Consider the following 17,478-nt stretch of genomic DNA (forward strand, 5'->3'; position numbering starts at 1 on the left):
ATAATATTAAATGAGGATAGTGCACTCAAAGATCAATGTGAATTGTGCATCATGGGAAAACAGTCACATCTTCTGCTCAAAACTATAAAAGGTATTCTAAAAGCATCTTGGACTTACTATATTCTGATTGTGTGGACCAATGGAGACAGCATCTGTTGGAGGAAATTGTTATTTTTTCACATTAACTGATGATTTATCAAGATTAAGGGTCATTTACTTTTTAAAGAAAAAGTCTGAGGTCACTCAGATTTTTAAAAACTTCAGTATCATGATGGAAAAACAGACAGACAAAAGTATCAGGAAGTTGTGGTCTGACAGTGGAAAGGAATATGCCCATGATATACTCAAAAGATTTCTAAATTCTGAAGGTATCACATCTGCCGACCTTATGATACAATCCATTGCCAAACAGTGTTTCTGAGAGAGCTAAACATAGAGAGCTAATCTAATGTATCTTGGCAAAGTTCTTACCATGATGTTTGATGTCAGTTTACACAAGGAGCACTGGATTGAAGCTGTGTCTACAGCTGCATACCTATCAAATCACTCTTTGTGCACCACACTTGGAGATAAAATACCATATGAATTTTGGTAATGGAGAAAGCCTTCTTTACCACACTCGAGAAGTTTTGGCTGCAGTGCAAAAGTTCACATTCTGAATCAAACTGCAAGAATGGATGAGAAGTCACAGAAGCTGACATTTTTCAGATACTGCCAAGCAACAGAAGGCTGTCAAATCATTGGTAAGGAGACTTTCCAGCTAATTGTCAGTGGGCATGTAAATTTCATGAAGGATGAGAATTTTCTGAGTTCAAAGATAGAAGAACCTATGATCATCTATCACTTATGATTAGAACAATAAGCAGTTTTTCATGACATAAATATTCTGAAATGTACTGAAAAAAGAATTAAATCAGCCAATAGTGGTAATGAACCATTATGATTCTGACAGTGACCCAGTGGAAACTAAAGCTCAAGATGAGGAACATGAGAATCAAAACTTGGATCCTATAGTTCTACAAGGGTTCACACCTTGAAGGGCAAGCAGAAAGCCAAAACACAAGGAGTGGCCTGACCATTCTACTTAGTACTTGCAAGAATGAATTCCAAATGAAGACAATGATTTGAAAGAGGCCTTGAAGAAGGAATAAATGAAAAAGAACAGAAAAAATAAATGACAAAAGAAAGCTTATCTCTAGCTCATAATGACACATTTGAAGAGGTAGAACTGACCAGGGGACACATATCTCCCAAGACTAAGTGTGTATTGAAGATGCAGCCAGGGATTAGCAGTGCACCAGAAACATTTAAGGCACACGAAGCAGTAAAAGGTGGTTCTCAAGCACAAGGTGTTAATTATCAAGAAACTTTTGTTCCATTGGTCAAGCATGCATCTATATTTCTTGTCTGTGACATCTCAAGAAAACCTGGAGACTGAACATGTTGATATTACCTCAGCTTATCTTTATGGAGAACTAAATGGAGGAATTAATGCCATTCCACCAGAAAATTTTACAGCTGTTAGAAAAGTATGGAGGCTGAAGAAAGCTGTTCATGTATTTAAAAAGGCTGGTAGGAACTGGAATCAAAAAATTGATGAGGTGATGAGGAAACTGAAACTGAGCAGATCAAGCACTAATCCACATACCTATTTTCATATAAATGGCAGCAAACTATTCATCATTGTGTTATATCTTGATGATATGCTATTATTTTCAAATGATACAAGTGTTTTGAAATACATCAAGATCTTTGAAGAGATTTTTTGAGATAAAAGACTTAGGACCAGTGATCCATTGCCTAGATATGAAAATTACATGAAATCATGAAAATGGGATGATTTGGATCTGCCAAGAAAAGTTCTGGAGAAATTTTGAATGAATGAAGCCAAGCCAATGTCAACATCACTCAAGCTTGCTTTGGAATTTGAGGTAGTTGAATCAACTGACATCAGTGTATTTCATCAGGACACAATTGGAAGTCTGCTATATCAGTCACAAACCTCCAGACATAAAATTTGCTTTGCTGTTTATTTCCTTAACAGATATAATCACTGTTTTATAAATGTCCATTTGTTATCAGTAAAAAAAAATTGTTTAGATATTTAAAGTGAACCATTGGTTATAAGTTGGAATTTTCTAGAGATGACCTTCAGATTGGGAGTAAAAACAATGGAAGACATTATGTAACTGGTTCATGCATGAAAATGCGAAACTGATTAATTTTATGGTGTACTAGAAAACAAAAACTACTACAATTTCTACTTGTGAAGCTAAATATATGGCTTTGACATCAACTGTTCAAGATTTATTGTGGTTAACACAACTTATGTTCAAGTTATATTGAAATAGTGTCACAAAGTCACTTAAAGTATAAAGTGATAATAAAGGATCCATTCAGATAGCGAGGAATCTAGTGACAAATTCTCGATCCAAGCACATACATATAAAATATCGCTGTATAAGAAGGCATGTTGAGTCAAGAGTTGTTAATATTGAACATCTGCCTACTGAAGAAATGTTAGCTGTTACAAAACCCCTATGTAATGCAAGGTATGAAACATGTGGTAGGAACTGTGGTCTTGTGTAATAAGTGAGTGACTGGCTGCACATTTGAAATTCATATTTTGTATCAATGTCAGTTTAAGGGAACGTGTTAGGATATGCAAACTGATACTGACAGCTTACTCTTTACTCCTTGTTGTTACTGTTACTGCATGGTTGTTAAGTGCTCATGTGTCTGTAATCATAATAGTGCGTGTTCTGATTTTTATAGACACTCTTTCACAAAGCTTTCATTGTAATTATACTTAAAACGCTCAATGTAGAGAAGCAAAAGCCAATACAACAAACAGAGCCATAGCAAATTCAAATCATAAAAGTAAAACAGCATGGGACATTAATAACACTGAAAAATGTAGTCAAAAGAGCAAAAACAACAGAAATTTTATTAAGTCAATGAGAAATGAAAACAATACAGTTACAGGGGAAGAAACATTGCTATATACTCATCGAGAATTTTATAGATGTGGTACAAAGTTTAAAGGTGGAAAAAATCATCAGAGGTCAAAGGATCCTAGAACACCTAGGGCGACTATCATGCTCAATGTTCCTGGAACCAGTAATAAAAACATACCTAATAAAATGATCCAGAAATTAAAATCCAAGAAGTCTGTAGAAGGTGATGAAATATTAAATTATCTAATGAAGTGTGGGAATAAAAAAATAACTAAACCTTTTTTGGATATAACAAACTGCTCATTCGAAGGAGGAGTATTTCCAGAAAAATTAAAAATATGCAAAGTACTACCAGTCTATAAGAAATGTGACAAAGATGACCAAAATAACTACAGACCAGTATTTTTATTCTCTGGTTTCTCAAGAATACTATAAATGCTCATTCATAATGGGATGATCACATTAGTAGATTAGTAGTAGTAGTGGTAGTAGTAGTAGTTTATTCATCCAGTGACAGTTTAAGTATGGATTTCATAAGGAACATAGTATAACAAAATAAGATAAGGATGTACAGCTTCCTACATAATACAATGGTTCACTGTACCCATCACAATATTTTTGGGGAATACGGCTTTGATTACTGTAATAATATAAAAGCATGAGAAGGATCTTTTAGAAGAAATACATTACAAGTAAATAACTGATTTAACAGTTTTGTTCGGGGCCTTTTACACAAAATTTGGAGGAGGATTACAAGTAAATAATTGATTTTACACTTTCATTCAGAAAAATTAACATTGAGGCTGTGGCAAGCATTTGATTTATCATACTATTAACATATAGTAAATGAATATAGTTACTTGCTACAAGGTTACTGCAGATATTCATTTATACTATAACAGCAGTTGGTCATTAAGAATTTAAATATTGCGTCCTTGAATGTAGACAATGTTTTTATTTCTTTTAGCTGAGTTGGAAGTTTGTTGTACAATATAGTACCCTGATTGATGGTTTGTTTATGTGTTAAAGACTTGTTTACTCTTGTTATGTGGATGGCATTGCACATTCTTGTCTTCTACGAGTGAAGATCTGAGTTGGTTTTATAATTATCAATGTGCATCTTTATATTAACAGCACTTTTTTATATAAAGGCATGGTAAGGGTAAAATATTTAGATTTTGAAATAACTATTTGGAAGGTGTTAGCCTTTTACTGTTTGAAATTATTCTAACAGCTCATTTTTGTAAGGTGAAGATGGTTTTCATGTTTGCCTTATTATGATCCCAGAGGGTTATGCCATAGGTGATAGCAGAGTGGATGTAAGCAAAGTAGACAGTTCCGCTACATTGTCTAGTACACATAGTACTAATTATACACAATGCAAAGCAAGTAGAGCTTAACTTGTTAATGAGGTAGAGAATGTGGGCTTTCCAGTCTAGATTTTCATCAATTTGCACACTTAAGAATTTTGTGGCAGCTACCCTTTCAATTTGTTTATTTTGAATTTTGAGGTTCACATCATGATAAGACTTTGTTTTCCTTTAATGTATAGAATTATTTTTTGAAATATTTAAGGTTAGCCTGTTCTGTTCAAACCAGTTTTGTATGTATTCCAACACTCTGGTTGCAGATGTTGGCAATACCCTATTTATGTCTGTTACAACAATATTTGTGTCATCAGCAAATGAAGTTATGTGCATGCCACTGATTGGGATCTTGATATCATTAATATATATAAGAAAGAAGCGAGATCCTAGACCACTGTCCTGAGGTACTCTGATTGGTACTGTCTGCATGTCCGATCTGTACACAATACTTTGGTTTTTATTGTTTGCTGAAGTAATTTCTGCTACCTGTTTTCTAATGTGGAGATATGACTGAAAGCATTTTAATGCAACTCCTCATATACCTATAGCTTCTAGTTTGTTTAGCAAGATATCATGATCAACAGTATTGAATGCCTTCGATAAGTCCAAGTTTATTCCAACTGTACTGTTATTACTGTCAAGTTCTGTTACAATGTTTTCGATGAATTGAGTAATTGCTGTTTCTGTACTCATGCCTTTGCAAAAACCATGTTGGTTTACAGAAAAGAGATTAAATATTTCAAGGTAATTTGTAATTATATTTTTCATGAGAGTCTCTATTATTTTTGAAAATACAGATAACAAAGCTATTGGTCTATAGTTTCCCACTTCATATATATTACCCTTTTTATGCAATGGTTTTATTTTTGAAATTTTTAATCTTTGTGGGAATGCCTCTTCTGTTAATGATATGTTTATGATATGTGAGAGTGGTTCTGCTATGAAATTTAGTGCATTTAATTATGACTGAACCTGGTACCTCACCAGTTCCAGAGGACATTTTATTCTTCATTGTTTTTATTATCTTAAGAATTTCTAATTTACTTGTGGGACATAGCAATATTGAACTACCACTTTGTTCTCTTTGAACTATGGTACTACTATTACTAGCAAAATTGACTGGAGTGTTTATGAAATAGTCACTTATGTAATTCGCTAGAGTACCATTTCTGAGTAACACACCACGATTGTCTTTTAATACAAATGTCACCTTGCTTTTTAACACTTTTGTTTGTTTCCTTTTTTACTATATTCCATATTGCTTTTGACTTGTTTGCTGTCCCTATGATTACTTTGTCATTGTGCATTGTCTTGGATGTTTTAATTACTTTCTTATAAACTTTTTTATATGTCTTAGCATATTCTGCAAAGTGTTCATCTTGGTTGTCTTTCCTCAGTTGATTGAGAAGTTTTAGCTTTTGACTGGATACTCTGACAGCAGGTGTTATCCACTGGCTGCTGTTTCTTGTCATGACATTAATTCTTGTCAGTTTTTTTGGAAAACACATCTCAAATATGGACATGAAAGTATTATAAATGCATTGAATGATTCATCAGTTGATGATTTTTGAGTACACAACTTCCCAGGTTTCTTTTGCTAATGATTGGATAAAAATATTAACCTTTTCTGGCTAGACGTTTCCTAGGAAACATAGTATTCTGATTTCGGCACAACATGATTTCCAAAAACAGAAGTCTAAGGAAACCCCCTATCTCAAGCCTAACAGAATCTGTTATAGATGCATTAGATAAAAGAAATTATGTATCTGTTACATTTCTGTACTTGTCTAAAACTTTTGACACAATCACCCATCAGCACTAATTGAAGAACTTGAAAGCTATGGCATACATAGACATGCAGTGCAATGGATAAAATTATGTGTCAGTTACAGAAAATAGTAAGTGAAACAGAATCTGGGTACAGATCTGAAATTGGGGATTATAAGTATAGTGTCTCTCAAGGATCTGTACTTGGCCCACTTCTGTTCAACTTATTTATAAACAATAATAAGGTCATTGAGAAGGATGAAAAAATACTGTATGCTGATAAGATGACATTATCGAAAGTAATCTGGAAACACTGGAAAGAAGAGCATTCCTGTTGACAAATAACACATTACAGTGACTTGTTTATTTATTTATTTATTTATTTGAGATACATATTCCATAGATCCAGTATGGCGTGATTACGCATGGATGTGGAACGAGTCAAAGCAGATACAATATAGATATCATACAGTACAATACATACTGGTATATTACACATGGTAGATGAATGATTCAAAATTGGTACAATACAATAATATAATCAAGATAATAAACAATATATTACAAGAATACAATAGTGATAAAAAACAATACAGATAACAATGACAAAGGAAACTACTCAAATTACTTATCTCTGTTGAAGAATTCATCTAAAGAGTAGAAACATTTTTCCAATAGAAATTCCTGTAGCTTTTTTTTTTTTTAATAGCATTTTATTTTCTTTAAGACACTTTATATTACTCGGGAGTGCATTAAAGATTTTTGTACTTGTGTACTTTACCCCTTTTTGCACCAGAGAGAGATTTTTCCGTTCACAGTGCATATCACCTTTCTGCCTGGTGTTATAATGATGGTATGCCTCATTTGTTTCATATTCAGAGGAATTGAGAAGAGTGAAAGCCATGAGTGAGAGGAGATATTGTGAGGTAGTGGTTAATATACCTAACTGTTTAAAGAGATTTTGACATGAGGTTCTTGGGGGGACACTACATATAATTCGGACTACTTTTTTCTGGCTTACAAAAATTTTTTTTGAAAGTGGTGAGTTGCCCCAAAAGATTATTCCATAGCACATCACTGAATGAAAGCAGCCAAAATACTCAGACTTTGATACGTTAATGTCTCCAATCTTGGAGATTATTCGGATGGCAAATGTTGCTGAGCTAAGCTTTTTTAGTGTTTGCTGTATGTGGAATTCCCAGTTGAGCCGGTTATCTATGTGAACACCTAGGAACTTTGTGCACTGAACGCTCTGCAACTGTTGGCTCCCATGTGCAATGTTAATCTCTTCTGAGCTTATGTAACTGGACTGGAACTGTATGTAATTTGTTTTACTGAGGTGTATTGCTAAAGAATTTGCCGTGAACCAGTTCAGAGCATTTGCAAGTGCTTGGTTGGCATTTAACTCTACGTCAGTGGAGGTTTTGCTGGCTGTCACTATACTTGTGTCATCGGCAAAACATTGTGATATTGCTAGCACTATTTGAGGACAGGGGTAGGTCGTTAATATATATAATAAATAGGAGGGTACCAAGAACTGACCCTTGTAGAACTCCATGATGTACTGTCCCCCAGTCAGACTCTACCTCTCCTACTTGTAGATTGTTAACACCTAATACTATTTTTTGTTGTCTATCTTCTAGATATGATCTGAGCCAGTTACCCATTTGTCCACGAATTCCATATTGGGCTGCTTTTCCTAAAAGTATTGTGTGATTGACGCAGTCAAAAGCCTTAGTCAGGTCACAGATGTGCCAATTGGTAATTATTTCTTTTCAAGGCATTCTATAACATTATTTGTAAGTGCGTAAATTGGTTTGGATGTAGATATGCCTGATCTGAAACCAAATTGTTGTTTACTAATTAGTGCAAATGTTTCAAGGTGATTGACAATCCTGATGTATATTAATTTTTCAAAGACTTTAGAAAATGCTGTTACAAGAGAGATAGGATGATAGTTGGAAACATCTGTGGGATCACCTGTTTTGTAGAGGGGCTTCACAGTAACATACTTTATTCTGTCAGAGAAGATACATTGATTTAGAGAGGAATTGAATATATGAGCTAGAAGTTTAGAGAGTTGATTACAGCTGGCTTTTAGCAGTTTGCTGGAAATATTGTCTACACCTGACGAATTTTAACTTTTTAGAGACACTATGATTTTTTTACTTCTTGCATGGTTATGGGGGCCATACCTATCATGTCTATAGAGTTAGGGAAAAGTTCTTTCAGAGTTTTAATTCCCTTTTCTGAAGAGCCTTTGCATGCTGTTTTCTCAGCAACAGTTAAAAAGTGCTCATTTAAGATTTTAGCTACAATATCTTGATTTTGAACTAACTTACCTTCATTGTTAAGAGCAATATTTTGGGTCTTGTTGGGGTAATTCGCACCAGTCTCATTTCATACCACTTCCCATATAGTTTTGGTTTTATTAGTGGAGTTATTAATTTTTGAGCACAGATACATACTTTTTGATTTCAGAATGACTTTGTTCAATATTTTACAGTATTTTTTATAGTTATTTAAAAGGTTAGGGTCATCTGATTTTTTTTGAGGCAATATGCAATTCTCTCTTTCTTTTGCAAGAAATCCTGATTCCAATGGTAATCCAAGGCTTGTTGGTGGATTTTTTAGTATGGGTTTTATATATTCTTTTTGGGAAGGTACTATCAAATATTAAAGTCACTTCATTACTGAAAAGGTTGTATTTGGAATTGGCATTTTCTACATTATATACTGGACTGCAGTCTACATTTTGGAGGCGTGATTTAAAGATGTCAATAGTTTCATCAGTAGATTTCCTAGTAATTTTCCAGTTGCGACCACTATTAATCTCACAAATACTTGAATTGTTAATGGTGAGTCTTTGTCCATCATGGTCAGAGAGACCATTCAGAACTTGCCTGACAGCTATATCATCAATCTTGGTTATGTCAATAAATACATTATCAATTAATGATTTTGTTCATGAAGTTATTCTGGTGGGAAAATTTACAACAGAAGCAAGATTATATGAGGACATCAAGTTCTCAAGATCTACTCTGTCTCTGGAGTTCATTAGGAAATTTGCATTGAAGTCTCCAACAGCTATGACATCTCTACTGAGTTTAAATATGTGTATTAAGAGTGCATCTAACTAAAAAAATGCTAAAGTTGCCTGAAGGTGCCCTGTATAAAGCAACTACTGCTATATAAGAGTTATTTAAAGCCAGCTCTATGGCACACGCTTCAAACTGTTGATCTATACAAAAATTCAGCACATTAATTACACTACATGTAATGCTGTTTCAGACATAGATCGCTACTCCACCTTTTTCTATAAATTTCCTACTGTAAAATGTTGTTAAGCAGTAATTATCTATAGCAAGTTTTTCAATATCTGACATAACATGGTGCTCACTAAAGCACAGAACATGGGCACAATCTATACCTTGTGGATCCTGGATATTAATTAAGAGTTCATTAATCTTGTTGCTCAGGCTACATATGTTTTGATGGTAAATAGTCAGATTTTGATTTCCAGAACCACTTATACATTTATCCCTAAAAAAGAAATATCAGTTGACAGAGTGGGTTTGGTATTTTTCACTATCCATTTATTCAAGTTGTTCTGTTTCCATGTACTGGGAGCATAGGAAGAATCAGCTTTACCTGGTGTTTTCAGCAGCCATTTGTCCAATGACATCTCTCTGTACCCATTCTTGCAGTTTTCTTGTGTTGTGGAGCACTCATTCTTCGAATGTGTGTGTTTTGAGTATACATTGTTCCTAGTGTTTATGACGATTTCACAAATAATGGACGCTAAGTGACTTTTTCCGTGCTGATTGAGGTGAAGGTGTAAAGATCTCTACTAAAATGTTGCACGTTAACCATTTGTACATTTGCATAACGGTTGCAGATTTCTGCATATTGACTGTTTGTATATGCTGCTGCCCTGTTTACACATGAGAACTGAGGCAAGTCATACCTGTGTGGAATATCAAGAACAATGATGTTTGAGTCATTTAGATGGTTTAGAGCAGATTTTAGGGCATTAACAGCATCCAAACCATCGTTGTGTTTGACATCATTTGCACCACCACATATTACAGTGAAGTCTTCCTTCATTGTCTTTCGAGAAATATTGTTTACAGTTGAAAGCACTTGGTCAAGACGAGTGCCAGGTTTAATTGTACCGAATGTACAGAATGACTTTATTATAAATCTAAAAAAATAGTGTTCATGATGTTCATGAACAGAGAAAAGGAAGATCACATAGCAATATGCAGAGATGCAAAAACACTAAAAGAAGTTACTCTATAAAATGTTTGGGAATTACAGTTGACAATAAGTTCCAATGGGTACAACATACAGATAGTGTCTGTTGTAAATTAAGCACCATAATACTTATTATGAAACAGCTTGCACAACAAGCTAACAGAAAAACTTCTACCCATAATGTATCATGTTCTAACTGAATCATGCTTACAGTATGGAATTACTATTTGGGGAAACTCCAGCAGCAACAATACAAAAATAATTTTTGTATTGTGTAAAAGGTCTTTAGGACGATTTTAACAAAAATCATATGAGCTTCTGCAGAACTGCTTTTCGCAATCTAAAAATATGCACTTTTCTATCCATGTACATATAAAAAAACAATAATTTCATTAATCAAAGGCAATGATGCAGATACAAATGTTCATTCATATGCTACAAGAAATAAAGGCTAACTGAGAAGTACACCACACAGACTGAGAGGTGCTGAAAAACACCCTCAACATTCTGATGTGCAACTAGTAAAGTATCTTCATAAGATTCTACAGAGGCACTGGAAAAGGCCCTCAATACTCATGTTTGGAACTAATAAAGCATCTTACTCAGAGTGTACAGGACAGTATAAGTGAAAGGACATCTCAAAAAATTCTGAAGGATTACTTAAAGGAAAAAGAATTTTTTAGTGTAGAGGAATACATGCGCAAAGAATGAGGAATGTTACTATTACTTCCATGAGTTTACTGTAATCATTTGGAAATATCATATTATGTTATATTTCAATGACTTGTACTATGCTGTTTTATATTGTGATACTGGTAAACAGGCTAAATATTTTAGGATATTGTGTTAAGTTTATCTGTCCTATATTGTAGGTACCACATCCAGTACATGATGTAACCAAAATGGGACCAAATGAAAATCAATAAGTCAGTAATTGTCACAAATGCTTACTTGAAGATCCCACCAAAACCTGCTGGGTATTTCTGTATTAATATTGTGCAGCTGGAATATCAGTTTTATGCCTTATCACTACATAATACTTGCTTCCTTTAATGTGTATATAATGATTAAATTCATTGGTACACAGGACAGTACTTCTATTCAGGAGATCAACTGCTAGACAAGGTCACACAGAACCATGGAGTCCTTCAGCGTAGAATAGAGAAAATAGTTCAGGCAACTGGAAAGGGAGAAGAGGTCACAGGTCACTGAGATTCTTAGCTAAAAGTAATTCACTTTGTATGAGGCTGAAAGGAGGCAAAAATCAAGGAAAAGATATCAGAGATTATTTAGGAAGTTAGCAAAGCATCCAATTCTCAGAAAAGCACAAAATTCTTTTAAAAAACTGTTTCAAATTGGTGTTATGCTATATTCATTTAGGCATGAATGATCCTATCAAATTTGACAAAATTGCTGGTTAAAATCATTGTGTAGCATTAAATAAATGCATTTTTACCTACACAATACCAAAGATCAATTAAAATGATGTACTTCTTTAACTTATAAATTTTTGAATGTAACACTTATTTTTATTGGGTTTAAATACACTGAAGAGCCAAAGAAACTGGCTTATCTACCTAATATTGTGTAGGTCCCCCGCGAGCACAAAGAAGTGCTGCAGCACAACATGGCATGGACTTGACTAATGTCTGAAGTAGTGCTGGGAGGAACTGACACCATGAATCCTGCAGGGCTGTCCATAAATCCAGAAGATAATGAGGGTGTAGAGATCTCTTCTGAACAGCATGTTGCAAGGCATCCAAGATATGCTCAATAATCTTCATGCCTGGGGAGTTTGGTGGCCAGCGGAAGTGTTTAAACTCAGAAGAGTGTTCTTGGAGCCACTATGTAGCAATTCTGGATGTGTGGAGTGTCGCATTGTTCTGCTGGATTTGCCCAAGTCTGTCAGAATGCACAATGGACATGAATGGACACAGCTGATCAGACAGGACGTGTACGTACATGTCACCTGTCAGAGTCGTATCTAGTGGTATCAGGGGTCCAATATCACTCAAACTGCACATGCCCCTCACCCTTACAGAGGTTATCTCCATACCCATACATGTCCATTTGCGTGATACAATTTGAAGCAAGACCCATCCTACCAGGCCACATGTTTCCAGTCATAACAGTCCAATGTCGGTGTTGACAGGCCCAGGCAAGGTGTAAAGCTTTGTGTCATGCAATTATAAAGGGTACATGAGTGGGCCTTGGGCTCTGAAAGCCCATACTGATGAAGTTTCATAGAATGTTTCATACACTGACACTTGTTGATGGCCCAGCATTGAAATCTGCACCAGTTTGCAGAAGGATCGAAAAGGCCCATTTCATTGCTACCTCAGAGATGCTGTGTCCCATCGCTCATGCTCTGACTACAACATCACATTCAAATTCATTTAAATCTTGATAACCTACCATTGCAGCAGCAATAACCAATCTAACAACTGCACCAGACACTTGTTCTATATAGGTGTTGCCGACCGCAGTGCCATATTCTCCCTGTTTACATATCTCTGTATTTGAATACACATGCCTATATGAATTTCTTGGGCACTTCAGTGTATATAAATAAAAGTAAGCGATTTCTTACTAACCAAATATAAAGCCATTATTCTTTACTATGAGAAAAATAGCTGGGTAGGAGGAGCAAACATTAACATAAAACTAATAAATAAGTGATGAGAGCAAAATCACAAATGCTTAGTTCAGTGAGATATGAACAGAGTATACATAAGTAGCCATAATAATGAATTTGTGAAGTAGTCCTGTCAGCATCTCATCAATAATAATCCAGTTGCTGTACATGCCAAAATAAAAATTACCATTATCCTTTACCAGTGTCATTCCTATCACTCCATTTCTGGGAACACTTGAATGGCCACTTCTGTTTTATGTTATTGTTTGTTCATGCTTTAGTTTATTTTTTATCTTCTAATATGGCTGATGATTGTGTAGGCAACGGGGCTAAGAATTGGTACCATGGTTCAAGCATTCTCAACTTTATTTGTTGGAGCAGTCATTGCACTTGTGTACACATGGAAACTTGCACTTGTTGCAATGGTATCAGTGCCAATTGTTTTTGGAGCAACATTTCTTGAAGCAAAAATCATGCAGGGAGGTGGACTGGATGAGAAGAAAAAGTTGGAACAAGCAACAAAGGTAAGCAGCTTTGTGAAATTGATGATCACACATCTGAAATGTGGCCTGTCTAGGTCTAGTAGATGTAATTTCTTTTTATGTAGACTCATTATTTTTATCACTGACGTAGAGAAGAATTCATTTCCAGTTGTTTATTCATTGTTCACTGCTTATACTGTTGCCTGCTCATTCAATTCTCTCTGCTTCTTTGTAGTCAGTTTCTTTTATGTGTAAAGCTGCTTCTGTAGTGTTATTGCTTATATTTTCACAACATATTTTTCATGATTATCTTATGTATTTCATTTGTAAGCTCATCGTTATTCATATCATAGCATATAATAATTATCAGACTTAGTAAATATTTAAAATGGCATTTTTTATTTCTAAATTATGCCTTCATTTTGTACTTGTGTATAAAATGCTGTTGTAAAATATTTACACAACTAATTCAATATATCTCATAAATTTCTGTGTAATAAAATACGATTAAAAAAGGATAGTATATGTATTCAAGAAGGTCACAAATGACACAGATCAATAACATATCAGTCCTGAAAAATTAGTTGCATTAAGAGATGTCAACTGTACAAAGATCGTTCATAGAGTTTTGATAATCACAATTTAGATTGTGGTTTTTACAGTATGTAGTATCTGCAGCTATAGAGTTGCAAGAAAGCACTTTCACTCAGTTCATTCATTCATTTGATTCTGACATCATTGGAAAGATGTATTCCATAGATATTAGTCTTAATGTACTAAGAAACAGATGACGTATGAAAGGATTTGGCTCAGTACCACAACAGCAGTTATTAAGGAAAGCATGATCAAGTATGATTCAACAGAATTTGTGACTGGACTGAGAATTTCTTGGTAGAAAGGTGCAAACATATTTTGTGGATGGAGAATCCTCAACAGTTGTATAAGTAACCTGGGGCATGCTGCAGGGAAGTGTGTTGAGACCCCTATTATTCATGGTGTGCACACTGGTGTGCAAAACAAGAATGAAAGTAACTTTTTCATCATGTGTCACTGCCAAGTAACATAGCTTGGTGACACTTGGACCAGACATAAAAAGAGTAGTACAGAAGGCAACTAAAAACATATGCACTGAGACAAACAGAAATGGCAGTTTTATTCACAGACAATAATTATGTTAAAGTCACTAGATTCATAATGGTCACCTGTACATGACGAATGGCAAGATATAGCTCTTAATAGGGGTGTGATTACCACCAACAACAGTGCATGCTCAGTAATGAGCTCCCATGCTGACCAAAAGGCCAGCAGTATTGACCACTGCTGGATGATCATTGGTGCATCTGGACATGCTGCAATACATCTCCCCAGTGCATCCCACATGTGCTTGATGGGATTTAAAATGGGGGGAGAGGGGGGGGGAGGTTGGGGGAAATGGGCAGGTCACTCCATTCACCAAAATCCTCTCATTCCAAGACCTCCACTAGTGCTGCTCAGTGCAGTCATACAGTGACATCCATAAAAATAAATTCAAGGCCAAATGAACCTCTGATAAATGCACATGGTGAAGGAGTACAATGTCACAATAACATTGACCTTTGAGTGTACTGTGTTTAAAGATTTGGAGGTCAGTATACCCATGCAACATTTGCCTCCCCACTCCATAGCATCTGTACCCCAAAACAATCATGTTTGACCATGTTCTTTAGTGCATTCATATTCCTACCTTTCAACATATTACGGTATGTCCAGCATTTTATAATAGAATGTTGCCTCAGTCTCCCCCTGTTCCTAAAATTCAGCAAGATACAGCAACATCTGGAGCAAATACTCCTTTCAAAAGAGAGAAGTTTATTCAACATCCATTATCTTGGTCACCTTCATTGTATTTACATTACAGTCATAAGCATGCGTACCACTCAACTAATCTCTGTTCCATTCGTTAGTTTCCCGTCTGCCATACCTCTCAACATACATATCTCCATTGCTTGACAGGGAAACCTATGTTTATGTATGGATTACACATGAAAAGTCATTGCTGTGATACATAACTGGTAATACACACGGAGCATATTTAGTTTACCAAAACCACACCACGCCATTCTCTCTCTCTCTCTCTCTCTCTCTCTCTCTCTGTGTGTGTGTGTGTGTGTGTGTGTGTGTGTGTGTGAGGAAGGGGGGGGGGTTCAAATGTATATGGGTGCAAACATATTTAGTTTACCTAAACCACGCCATGACATAGTCTCTCTCCTAGCAAACTCACCACTATTTTCAGTGTATTTTATTCTCATGGGTAAGGTAAGTGCTCAAAAGTTTGTCTTGTATAAAATTTCTTGCTTATGTTTCAGTGGTGGGCTCTGCAAAAATTGCTTTATTGTTCAGTGGTACCCAGGCTTAAAATTCATAAGAATAATGGTATTTCATTCATAATTAATTCCAATTTATTTTCTTTCTTTCCTTGGTTGATTTTTAGTTGCATATTTGTTCAAAATAATTATCATCTGTGACAAAGCCACATTTTTCAACATTACAGGAGATCACATTATAAAAGGCTTCACAACTATACATCAAACAATACTAAATAGTTACTTCGTAGTGTCACCAGAACACAGAGTCATTGTATAGACAGAGAATCACCTTCTGGCATCCTTTTAAAAAGCAAATGACATACAAACTGTTTACAACAAAAGTAGGAAACTGAACAGAGATATCCTGGCATGCTTTTTGCTACTATTTGTAACTTGGGTGCTTGACAATGTCATTACAGTTATTTTACTAACATCTTTTTTTAAACATATTTATAAACTGAGACAAAATTATGTGTTTCCATGCGTGGAAAAATTAAAGAACAAAAATTGTGATAAGAAAAATGTCAAAAAATTATGAAATAAATATAGAAGGTTCCAGTATGGGATGTCTATAAAACATTGTTTATATTTTCTAGTTTTGAGATTTTACATCAGATAAAAGTGTTTCTCATAAAGCTAACTACATTTTTGTAATAAAAAGGTAACTGTTTAAACAATGGATAATAAATCATAGTCAGGAACAGTTTAAACAAGATTTCATGATTGTTGCATGTTTACATGACATTTACTATAATTCAGACAAATTAACTCTGTTTCAAAGTGAAATTAATAGGATAACCAATTTTCTGAAATGTTATGTTTACACAGTATGAGTTTCAGAAATGTTCTTGTTAATTGTAAACAAATAAGAAAGATATTATTTCTGTAAATACTCCAATGTATCATGTGCTGTAAAGGAATTCATGTCATCATACATTTCAAATCTAAAATGGTATGTAATACTTCAATTTCAAAAGTGGTACCAAACAGTTCATTTTGTCATTTGCCCACCCAGCACTTGTCTTTAGGTGTCTTAAATACAAAAGTTCATCAACTAATTCTATAACTTCATTGCCAACATGTCTAATTTATTTCTGATTTGGTCCTTGAATGATATTGTAATGCTGTTATAGTTGATTTCCTGACCTATTTTCATACTTTTTCTATATTTTCTTCCTCTAGTTGAAGTTTATTTGCACTGGAGGCAAACAGTACAGTGTACAAAGGTAATAATGAAAATCATTTACCAGCAGTACCTCTGACATTTACTTACTAGAATGGCCTCACAAACTGCAGTTGGTCTTGTGCCTTACCAGTCTTCTCCATCCTCTTTGATCCATGTATTCTTCTCTAACTAGTGCCATTGTACTTATGTTCTTTCTGATTCCCTTAATCTACCTCAGGCATGGTCTTCCCCGTGTTATGTTAGCTCTGAAGTCTTCTCCCACCACCTACCTGGTGATCTGCCCTTCTCAACACATGACATGTCTGCCCCCAGTAGCTGAGTGGTCAGCGTGACACAATGTCAATCCTAAGAGCCCAGGTTCGATTCCCAGCTGGGTCGGAGATTTTCTCCGCTCAGGGGCTGGGTATTGTGTTGTCCTAATCATTATCATCATTTCATCCCCATCGACACACAAGTCGCCGAAGTGGCGTCAAATCGAAAGA

At 35.0% G+C, this 17,478-nt stretch overlaps 1 protein-coding gene across 3 annotated transcripts in view; it reads left to right on the forward strand.

Moving 5' to 3' along the window:
- The window catches only part of LOC126094500 (multidrug resistance protein homolog 49-like), a 365,113-nt gene that overhangs the window by 283,987 nt on the left and 63,648 nt on the right, over window positions 1–17,478 (forward strand). For all 3 annotated transcript variants that reach the window (XM_049908909.1, XM_049908910.1, XM_049908912.1), the window contains exon 18: window positions 13,304–13,507. In XM_049908909.1, the coding sequence (XP_049764866.1) occupies window positions 13,304–13,507 (204 nt within the window). The remainder of the gene's footprint in view (window positions 1–13,303; window positions 13,508–17,478) is intronic.

Source organism: Schistocerca cancellata, chromosome 8 (assembly GCF_023864275.1).
Source record: "Schistocerca cancellata isolate TAMUIC-IGC-003103 chromosome 8, iqSchCanc2.1, whole genome shotgun sequence".
Classification (NCBI taxonomy): Eukaryota; Metazoa; Arthropoda; class Insecta; order Orthoptera; family Acrididae; genus Schistocerca; species Schistocerca cancellata.